This window comes from Oryzias melastigma, linkage group LG14, assembly GCF_002922805.2.
Source record: "Oryzias melastigma strain HK-1 linkage group LG14, ASM292280v2, whole genome shotgun sequence".
In the NCBI taxonomy this organism is placed as follows: Eukaryota; Metazoa; Chordata; class Actinopteri; order Beloniformes; family Adrianichthyidae; genus Oryzias; species Oryzias melastigma.
The window spans coordinates 25,024,318-25,036,107 of NC_050525.1; the positions used below are offsets into that span (position 1 = coordinate 25,024,318).

Sequence of the window (11,790 nt, forward strand, 5' to 3'; positions counted from 1 at the left end):
GAATGATGCCCGTACTGCATAAAGAATAGTAGTATTGGTAATATACTTCATTCGTGTGCATCATGAAGGCAGTAAATGTGTGAGAATCGCTACAGTCCAGCTATGTCTATCAAGAGACAAAAATCAATATTCTGGTCCTTTTTTAACAGTTGATCTAATTAAATAAAAAAAACAAAAATGATTTGACAGACTGAGAAACTACAGGGAACCAAAATGAGGTTGAAGGACATTTCCTGGTCAGAAGACACTTTAGAAAGAAACCCACAACTCGTTTTTTTTAAGTAATTTTGTTTTCTGATGCTACAGAGCCCTGGACATGATGAAAATAATAATAATAAATTGTTCACTCAAACTAACATTTTGTTCGCACAAATTAGTATGTCGAATTTAGGGACAAAATGCTAATTAGGCTAATTTCTGCACACAAAATGCTAATTTCATAGCACAAAATGCTAATTTGTGTACAAAAAACAGTAACTTATGTGCACAAAATGTTAATTTGTGCACACAAGATGCTAATTTTTGAACACAAAATGCAATTGAAATGCAAACTTGTGGCCACAAAATAGTAATTGTAAACAGACAATGCTAACTTTTGTGCTCAAAATGCTAATTTGCATGGAAAAATGCTTATTGTGTGTGCTCAAAATACTAATTTGTGTACAAAAAATGCTAACTTGTGTCCACAAAGTGCTAATTTGTGTGCACAAACTGCAAAGTTGTGTACACAAAAGGCTAATTTGGGCAAATTTATCTGTACAAACCACACATTTGTGTGCACAGACTGCTCATTTGTGTGTACAAAATGCAATTGAAATGCAAACTTGTGGCCACAAAATAGCAAATTGTGCACACAAAATAGTAAATGTATACTGACAACGCTAACTTGTTAGCACAAAATGCTAATTTGTGTGGAAAAAAATGCTAATTTGTGCACACAAACTGTTAACTTGTGCGCACACATGCTATAATTTGTGTGGACAAAGCGTTAGCTTGTGTACACAAATGCTTTTAAAATGCAATTTGTGGACACAAAACAGCCATTGGGGCACACAAAATAATAATTTCTGTCAACATAATGCTAATTTGTGTTCACAAAATGCTAAAAAAATAATGCTTATTTGTAGCTGTGAAATAGCATTTTGTGCAAACACAATTCTAGTTTTTGGGAAACATTTGTTATTTTATGTCATGTCCAGGCCTCCGTACGATGCAGTGGGGAGGTGTGTAAAATTGCCTTGAGGTTTCAGTGACTGTGACCACCCCCTTTTGAACCTTTAAACAGACACCCAAACCCTCCCAACCCAAACGCCCTCTTCGTCCCGCCGCCCTCCAGGACAGGAGATTACGCTCTACTTTCGTTGCCGTTTGCCTGCGGAGCCTCGTTGGGAACCGTCTTCACCTCGGTGGTGGCGTTCTTCACCTCAGTCTCACTTTTAGCGTTGTCATCCTTCACAATCTTCCCACTTGGGAAGAAAAGAGGGAGAAATGCAAAAGAAAAAGAAGAGATTCTGTTAGCATCACTAAGTCTTTCTTTCAAAGCTAAACTGTCTGTTCAGAGCTGCCTTTTGTGCCTTTTTCCCAAAGAAGAAAGGGGAAAGAATGAGGGGAAAACATGCACGATGCTTTGAGGGAATTTGTTTTCGCTCCTGGAACTGAATGCATTTCACACATAATGAGATCAAGCCGACTATCCTACCCAGACATCAGGCGGGAGCACACGGATGTCAGAGCTACTTTCAAGGAACAATGAATGCTGATGTGGAATGAGACGGGCCGGTACAGTAGACACAATGTATGAGGGGAGAAAAGAGCCCACAACACAGACTACAATCCTCAAGACGATTACATGCCATCTGGACTCAGCTGAGGCTCAACCAGGAGAGAATAGGAAGCAGAAGTCGAGTGTTTCTGCTGGTCTTGGTTCCTTCTGCGTCTGTGGTAGCTATCAGAGAGGGATCAGGGCCCTCTGTCCTGCTGAGAGACTGACATTTACAAATGTAGAGCAGAGAGGGTGTGGAGGCCAAAGAGAAGATGTCTAATATCATAGAAACAAAATGCTTTTATCTTCAGTAAGTCATGCCACAGTCTCTGTAAAGATGATCTGGGAATAATTCAATAGTTTCTTGAATACATGAGGAATTTTCCACAGTTTATCGCAGGTTAGGAAGTTAAAACCACATTTTTAAGTAGATTCAACCAAAACTTTTGAAGAAAATCTGACACAATGATTCGCTTCTTTAGAATAAAAAAAGAAACAATAAAACAGACTGTCAAGTAAAAACTTAAATGCAACATTCTTGATTCAAACTCCAAAAGCAAAGAAACAAACGAAGAAGATGAAGAAGTAAATCTGTCACCACATGAAAACAAGCCGAACTGCCGGTCTGCAGCAGTTCTGTCTGGTTTTACTGACACTAGGGGGAAAGTACGGTGGCCCTGAAGTGCAAAAACAAAAAAAAGATCCCAGCAACAACTAAAAAAACAAAACAAATAATAATAACAATAATAAAACAGAACATTTTAGAAATTTAAACTAAATGTAATTCAAAAATAACAAAATACAATTACAAATGAAGTAATTAATTACAAATAAATAAATAAAAATAAATAAAAAAATGAAATTAAAAGCTAAGATAGTATTTGGGCAAAATAAAAAAAATTTGAATAAATAAAGCTATAAAATTTTAAGGTAAACAGTAATAATTTTATGAGAACAAAGTTGTACAGTTTTAAGAAAAAAGTCCCAATTTTAAAAGAAAAAGCCATTCTTTTCCAAAAATAAAGCCAGTTAACCACATTATATGCAGACTAACACTAACAATGCAGCCAATTATGGTGATCTGTGTAACCAATAAGTTAGTCGTTTACAATGTGATCTACAGATCCAGAACTGAACCCAGATTTTGATCCTTTTTTTGTTCTTCATAGGAAACACACTTTTGTATCACTTTAATCTTGTAAATGTTCATCTTATAACTTATGAAATTAAAACAATCATATCATATAAAATATTGATTATTTTACACAGAATTCTACAAGTTTATTATCATAAAATTACAACATTATTCCGTAAAAATTTGACTTTTTTCATTTAAAATGAAAACTTTTTTCCTATAAATGAATGACTTTTTTATTTAAAAAACTAAATTTTTCCAATAAATTTGTAAATTTTTTTATTTAAAATGAAAACTTTTTTCCTATAAATTTATATTTTTTTAAATTAAAAATCATAACTTTTACCTATAAATGTATAACTGTTTTTCATTTGAAATTGTAGCTTTTTTCCTATACATTTATAACTTTTTAAAATTAAAATGATAACTTTTATGACTTTATTCACAAATGACAATTTTTGTCTTTTATATTTTTGCATTTTTTTCTTACAGTATAACAACTTTATTCTTTTAAAATTACAACTTTTTTTCTCATAAATTTAAAATTGTATTCCTGTTTTTTTCTATTAACCTTTATTTAACCAGGAAGTAACACAGAGATTAAGAAATCTCTTTTACAAAGGAGTCCTTGCCAAGAGGCGACAAAAAAAACAAACAAAACAAATCAATTACAGTTAGAAAATAAAAACATTTCATTTAAAAACTGTTGCAAATTAAATAATATTTCTCTTTCTTGTATTTGTTAATTTATTTTTATTTTTTATTTATTTTAAGCTCAATACTCCATTATGAAAAAAAAGAAAATGTTTTGAAAAAAAACAGCAGTAATTTTACAGAATTGAAAAATGAAATGTTAACAAAAAGAAACAGAAAAGGTAGGTTGGACATCACTGATTGGATGATGACTTTTCTTCACCTTTTTAATAAGAAGTGATTTGACGATATCTGCCAACAGAAGTTATTTTTTTAAGCTTTTGGCTGAAAAAGTTCATTAAAACTTAAAAAAACTCTTTATAGCAAAACATCCTTTTGCTTTCCCTCTTCTTCAAAAGTCATAAACCCCATCATCCAATCAGAGATGTCCCATAATACCTACCTTTTACAGCTTTTATTTTGCTATTTTTTGACATTCTAGTGTTTAAAATGTAATGTTTTGTGATTTGTTGATGTGATTTAGCCTTCAGGGCCACCGTACAAAAGTACACACACTGTCATTGGACGTTATTGTGAATCCGTCTTGCTCACAGAGGTCACAAACAATTCCAGCGTGTTATGTTCCTCCAGATTTTCAAAGTAAATGAGGAGCATCTGCTTTCCTTCACAGTTTAATGGCTCAGGAAAAGGCTGAGGCGGGAAACGGGGTTGGATGACTTCCCTGACGACGTGACTTTCAAGTCTCAGGTGACATTGCATGAAAAGCTACGCTCTGATACCACTCCTCCTTTCTGTGTGACTCTCCACAGTTCCAGGCTTCAAAGTCTGTGTTTCAGCAGCTGTCTGTCTGAAGTGTGGACCTGTCTAGCACCGTCTGTGTCATCTCTATCTGCACAGTCGGTATAAGGAGGAAAAACAGAGTGAATCCACAGTCTGAGCGGCAACGGAAATCTGTTCATTAGCAAGACTGGACATAAAAATCCAAATTATTCATTTTATTGAAGCACATTAAAGTTTTTGGTGTAATTTCAATAAGAAATTACAGATAGGCTGGTTGTTGCATCTCTCCACACACCATTAGTCTTCACTTTGAACCAAAAGCTAAACAGCTTCCCTTCTTCTCAGCCAATCACAATCAACTTTCAGCCATCTCCAACCCGTTCTCCAGCTGCTTTGTCACGGTCGGACCTCCAACCACCACAACCTCTGGGATTTATGGTCAAAGATCAGCCCAGAGCCTGACCACAAAACGCTATGGACTAATTTCATGAATAAGTCTTTACTCACTTTTCTAAACTCTCTTTATTAGGGCTACCACAAAAGATTATATTAATCGTCGACTCATTGGGTCGTGTAAACTGGATGTAAGACATACATCTTAGATAAAACTTCAAATGTTTAAAGTTCCCCTGTTACAATTTTAGACTTAAAAAACATTCTTTTAATTATGATTATAAAGTTTTTAATTAAAATCCCACAATCTAAATTTTTCATGTTGATCTGAAGCCTCTGTTTCCCAAATGAAATCTCCCTCTTCTGGTTGATGTTCTATGTTAGTGGATCATAAGTCTCAATATAATTTTAAGTCAAATTTTATAGGTATCCCATATTTTTTAATTGTATTTATATTTTTCCAACTAAATATGTCCATAAACCTGCTGTTGAAAGTAAACAAAGTGGTCTTTTAGTTTTTGATTCAGAATGTAAACACAAGAAAAATCTACAGATACGACTAAACCCTTAAAGGTCAGGAGACATTTTGGCGAGAACAGTGTGTAGAGTCACTGAAACGGAACATCAACAACATGAGAACGATTTGGCACGCTCTGTTATTTCTCATGGTTACACCGGCTCAGCTGAGGCTGGCAAAGGAAAGTATTTCCTGCTGCCTTGCAAACCAGAAAGCATTCATTTTTTGACTGGAGAGTTTGCAGACAAAAGAGAGTAAAACTAAACTGCAAAAAAAGTCTATGTGGAAGAAAAGAGTGTTATATTTATATATAAAAAGGACCTTTTCTTGGAGAGTTTAAAAAGCAGCAGAAGATCGATGCCGCTCCGGGCTGGTTTTGAAGCAGCTGGGAAGATTTCACAATAGAAACGGAAGAGAATTTAATGAAGGTGCTGAAGAAAGAAGGGCACAGCAAGACGAGACACCCAGCTATCAAAAAGATGAAGCCAAACTAAAAACCATCAATTTTGTTCACTAAAACTGAAAACAGCTTCTGCTCAAGAGTCTGACAGGACATTTCAGTTCGCTAATCAAACTCTAGCCGATGCAGATGAGCTGGAGAGACGTCCATCCTGTCAGGCTTATGAAGAAAAACCCCACCAATGACAATCCAGATTTTATTACGCCTGACAAAATCCCTGCCTCCAACCGACTCCCAACTCCACGCACTTCATCACTGACAACTTCCTCTGACCATCCCAGTGAGCAGATGATGAGATGAAGGAGCGAGGAGAGGAGTGAGTGTCAGTAAGCCTCTGTGATTCATCTCCTGCCACAGCTTTCTCATCAGCCTCACAGGCTGTCAGGAATCAGGAACATCTGCAAACTCCTCAGACCAAAACTCCCATAATAATCTCTAACATCATCGCTCAGATAGATGCTTCAAAAAGGGATAAAAAATGGAAGAATCTGTAAAATATGTCTTCTCTAACAACATGTATGGACTATCTATGTGTAAAAAAACTATTCTTTGAATATTTACAGCTCTTGAAATGGGATCATTGCCTGAAAAAATCCCCACATTTTCTGCCCAATTTTAAACCATATGGGGCCACTTGGCCTTGTGGCTGGGAAGAAATACAAAGTCAAAAAATAAAAATAAATAAATAAATCGGGTGAATCGCTTTTCCTATTGCTGCTAAATATAAGATATCTTTCAAGTAACTTGCTCTATCTCTCTTGTTGTCCACTCTCTCTGCATCTCTTTGTGTCTGTGTGTGAAGTTCCGGATTTCCAATAGCTTTTTCAGGAAAGTTTTAATCATTTTCAGAGTTAAAAAGTCCTTTTTCTGGACAGTTTCCTGAAAATCACTGAAATACATTCAAGTTAAATGACACGGTTTGCTCGTGATTCCATTCCTGGTCACCTGCAGATATCACATTCTGCAGTGACCGGAGTCATTTCGCTTTGATGGCCGTGTAACCACTGCGATACCTGTCAAATATGGACATATGGTTCTCTTTGCATCACTTTTTGACATTTTGGCTGTCCCCAAATCTTATTTTTTGACATGCTGGCTGTTCCTATTAAATTAGGGGTCCCAAACCCTAGGAACGCAGTACGGAATGAGATACCAGATGCTGAACCAGTACCCGGTTAGTGTTAGGATACTGGGTTCCAGCACCAGTCCACGTCCTGAGGACTGGGGACCCCAGATTAGGCATTTTTTCCATGCCTGTGGCCTGCTACCAAGCGTCCCTTGGAGCGGTACCTGTTCATGGCCCTGATTAGGTCCATAAAGGACGAGTTGGGAGTATAAACAAGCCCTAATGGTAAGTGGCAAGCAGGGAGGCACTGGGTCACACTTTTTCAGGATCTTTGGTATTACTTGGCCTGGATTTGAACTCTCAAAAAATTCAGTTTCAGGGTGGACACTCTACCACAGGGCCACTGAGCTGGGGGTAGAGTCAATTTTCTGCTGCTGATACTGTGAATTACAAGATCCTTAGACTACAGTATCATTGAAATAAACAGAAAAATCTGTCATTTTACACTATATATTTCCATTCATCCATCCATTGTAATGGAATATTTTCTTTCCCCAAAGACTCAAACATTGTAGACCTACTTTTTCAGATTCAAAAACCCGATACAGATACAGATAAGTCTTCATGTCCTGAATGTATATACAGTAATTCAAGGAGAATGGATGCTGCTAGTTCATAATTTGTCACCTTGGATCTGAAAAGCTCTACAGTTACTCGAGGTAATGCAGCCTACAGTTAATCAGAGTGAAGATAGGTCAGTGAATTATGACAAAGAGGGACAAAGCTAGTCTATGAGGTGGATAAACGGCGGTGGCAGATGGTGGTTGGATGAAAAGCCCTGGTAGCATCATAGTTGATCCTGATGTTATACTTTTTATCAGATTAAACATGACATTTATAAAGTTTCACCCCGACATGTTTAAAAAAAGAGATCTTGTATCCATAACAACGGCCAACTTTAGTCTTAAGAGCGTTTCATGCAGGCCACTTGTTTCTGAACATCCCTTATGACACTTTTTACAGATTAAGAAAATACATCAGTGTTTTGAATTAAAAATGAGTATTAATAATTAAATTATGAACCACTAGCGATCTGTAGAACTTTTGAAACTGGGAATGCCGACAATCAAAGCTGAGCTTTAAAGAGCCACATGATTTGGGGCTGCAATTAATTCCAGTAAAATGCTGCTGCTGCTAGAAGGCGATTCTGGGCCGACTCCTGAAACGCTTCCTGCGGCTGAAATACACCGAACTCTGGTTTGGAGCCAACAGTCAAAAGTATATCTTCAGGACGATTGCTGGCCCATCGAAATCCTCTGCAGTCAGCAGTTCTTAGATGAGAGGGATTGCGTGCAGTAAATTTGAAACTTTGTGTACTTTTGAAACTCAGAAACTTGCTTGCTTTGGAAGTGTAGCTTTTTCTGACGTTATTCTGATCTCTATTTGATCAAACAGCGATAACATTTGCTGAGATAAGTAACTTGGATGGCTGATATTAGGGCCGTGTCACACTGCCACTACGCACATTCTACACAGATGAAAATTGGTCAGACGTGAATTATATGTGGAAAAAGTGAGAAAAGTAGTGTTTTTTTAAGTGTAAATTTCACTGATGAACCAAAGTCCACGTTAAAACCACGGAACAAGAACAAATAAACCACGCAAAGAACGTGTGAACCCGCACATCATTGAATTTCTTATCTCTGACATTCAGAGCACGGGGCAGAAATCACGTCAGCACCGACCACGGCCCTCGTTGGGGGTGGGGCTGGTGTAACCAAGACAGGGGACCCCCTTGGTGGGAGCCGCACCTGGGAAGGGCTGGCTCGTCTGGACGGGGGTTGGGTCTCTCGCGGACAGGGGGAGCCAGAGACCCCCACTTATCACAAAATATGCGAATTGTGCATGAACTGTGCACGAACCATGCATGATTATTGTGCTGTTTATATATAATTCATTAGTAATTTGTGTGTCAATTATGTAATTTCAATGTGATATGTGCGCCGTGTATGCGATATAAAAGTTATACATTGATGGTACTTAGGTGAAAAGTCCGATAGACATAAGTGGAACGGTCGTGGAAAGCCACAGATTTGCGTATGAATCTCGCAAAAATGTAATAGTTGAGCATAAATTATGCAAAAACTGCGTAATTCTCAACTAAACAAAAATTTCAAACAGAGACCCATTGGCCAAAACCCTTGACGGACATCTGAACGCATCGACGAATGACAAACTCTAGAAACACTTGTGAATTACGTAAATCACACATGCATCACGAAAGACCGAAATTCCACATGTGGACAATTGTGTGGCACGGCCTTCACATCTAGATTCACAACTCTGAGCGTAGCCCAAACGAATGCAGAGTAGGGTATCAGTCCAAACGCGTCAATACCAATACTATAAATCAGGGGTATTCAAATCCAGGCCTCGAGGGCCTACATGTTTTCCAACCAACCTTCCATTGAAGCTCCTTATTGGCTAAACATACCTGATCCTGGAAATGAGCAGCAGATAAGGAGCTTCAATGGAAGGTTGGTTGGAAAACATGTAGGACACCGGCCCTCGAGGCCTGGATTTGAATACCCCTGCTATAAATTACCCATCAGTTCTTTTATGATACATTGTTTGAGAGTAGTTGTAAGAAATTGTAACACATTATCTTAGAAACTCATTTTTACAGGCTTATCTCTTAAACAAAAGAGACAAAGAGAGTGGTTTTATCTCTGAAAAAAGATCTTTTGTTAAAAAGAATCAAATGAGTGGCTGTCAGTGGAGCTCTCTCCATTGTTACAGATCTTCTGTGATCATATATCAAATAACCTGAAGATAAAGTGTTTTTACACTCAGGGGTGAAACTTTCTTCATCTCTGGAGTTTTAGGATCTTCTAGGATGCGACCAGAGCAGATGTGATGGAGTTTAATGAAGGAGGTGTTCATACTCATTTTGGACTGGTGCAGGCGAGTCTGTGCACGGGGCTTTGGGGGCGTCCTGGGTCGGACCGTCTAGTCGTGACTCCTTACTCTGGGCGGAGTCCCGGCCTTTCACCGAGTCACCTTTGCTCTGCTGCCCGTCTGAAGGTGGGCTGACTGGCTCTAGTGCAGGAGGCGTTTGGTGGGAGGGAGGGGCGGCTTTGGGACAGTCGCTCAGGTCGACCAGGGGCCCCACATTGGGTTGGGGGTCAGTTTTACCAGCACCAGGGGGCGCTGTGGAGCTGCTATTAGGAGAGGTAGTGCTGGGAGCCGCTTTGGTGGGACTGGAGGTGCTGATGGTGAGGGTGGTGCTCTCACTAGCAGGACTACTCTGTGCCGTGCTAAAACTCTCGCTAACTGAGTTGGTGGCGGTGGAGGGGAGTATTTTTACCACCAGGGGGGTGGTTTCGGTCACAGCAGGCCTGTGTGGGGGGTAGGGAACATGGGAGGAGAGGGAGGGAGCAGACAAAGAGGGGTGGGGGGAAGTGACCAGCCAGAAAATAAAAAAAAAAGAAAGAAAACAGTGAGGGAATCAACAACGCTAAGGAAGTGCTCCTGTGATACAAAGTAAATTAAAATCTACACATTCAAAGAGTTATTTGAGTGAGTATACAGTAGAGGGGGAGGGTTAAAACAAGTGATAAAACTAAAGAAAAAAAGGGATTTTCATTTTAGGATGCATTACTTGACCAATTTAAAAATATATGTTTACTTTAGATTTTAGAGTCATAACAAATGCATTTGTTCATCTAAAGTCGAAAAACATACCAGAAAATTGACTCAAGTTTCTTAAAACACCCATTATTAAAATGAAATGCTCTCATTGTTGACCTTATAAGCACATCAACTATTGCTGGATATGATAACGCTTTACAAAAGGATTTCTCAGGGAAAAACTTTATCTAAGATGCATATAATCTCAAGAAAATTAACATTTTCCACTATTTACTTTTACAGGACATTGTTTCTTGTATCCTAACCGTTAGCAAAACACTACTATTTCTCGACTTTACTGTCGGTGACATGTTATTTGGGGGTTTAATTTCACAATAAAAGCCTCTCTTGGTAAGGTTTTTATTAGTCTGAATGATAGAAAGTTTCATTTAATCTAAAAAAATATATATTTTTACATCACAAGCCAAGAGGACCTGATGGCAGACAAGATGGCGGCTGAAAATCATTTGTCAGAAATGGAAATTCCACAAGATTTGCAGCCACTTTTATGAAAACTTTTTAATGTGAATAAACAGCTTAGTGTTCAAGATTATCTTAGAGGGTAAACACTTTATTCATTTCAAAAAGGATAGTAACAAAAGTGCTCAGATTTGTCAAAACTGCTAAGACTTTTACATTAGCTTGAGAGTGGTGTTTATGTTTGACCGCAATTAACAAGAAGAGAATCAGGCCAGAGAGGAAAAAGATGTCGCCGTGAAACATTAATAGCCGGAAATCTTTCTGCCGGAGCCGGATTAAAAAAAAAAAAACATCATGGCGCCCAAAACATTTAGCCGGAAGTCGTCAACCAGAACCCGACGTCTTAAGCTTTAAGCTTAAGATTACCTGATCAGCTGATTCACAGGGGAAAAAAAAACAATTTCGCCAGTTCTGATCAGCGTACCAGTTTATTTGAATTCGCCTAAAGTTTAGTAAATTTCCGCTCATGAAAACAGGCTAAGAGTTGCAACATTTCTGCTTGCAGCTAGACATTGTTTCTGGTGCTATCTTGCATGTGACCAGAGGCCCCATTACTTCAACCCTTTATGCAATTGATGTGAATTAGCAGATTCTGTCATGGAGAAATGTGTTGCATAATGGTAAAAAAACACTTTTCTCTGCAGATCAGCTAATATACATCGATCGTGTACAGAGTTACGATATGCAATATTCACGAATCGAACCACGATTCTTACTTTGTAATATAATGTTTGTTGCTATTTGTATGTCTATTTACCAGATGTATGAAAATCTAAATTATTTGTTTTAAATCCCCATCATTTATACCTTTATTTGGTACAGGAGATCAAATGAACAAAACTGATAAAAACAC

General features: G+C 38.0%; 1 protein-coding gene across 10 annotated transcripts in view; it reads right to left on the bottom strand.

Moving 5' to 3' along the window:
• Positions 1–6: 6 nt before the first annotated feature.
• ncam1a (neural cell adhesion molecule 1a) overlaps positions 7–11,790 on the bottom strand; it is a 368,133-nt gene continuing 356,349 nt past the window's right edge. For 8 of the 10 annotated variants that reach the window (XM_036215208.1, XM_036215209.1, XM_024263349.2 and 5 more), the window contains 2 exons: positions 9,713–10,165; positions 7–1,466 (listed from right to left, as the gene is read on the bottom strand). In XM_036215208.1, the coding sequence (XP_036071101.1) occupies positions 1,346–1,466; positions 9,713–10,165 (574 nt within the window). In that variant the 3' untranslated portion in view covers positions 7–1,345. The remainder of the gene's footprint in view (positions 1,467–9,712; positions 10,166–11,790) is intronic. The other 2 variants (XM_024263386.2, XM_024263392.2) reach the window with 1 other exon arrangement.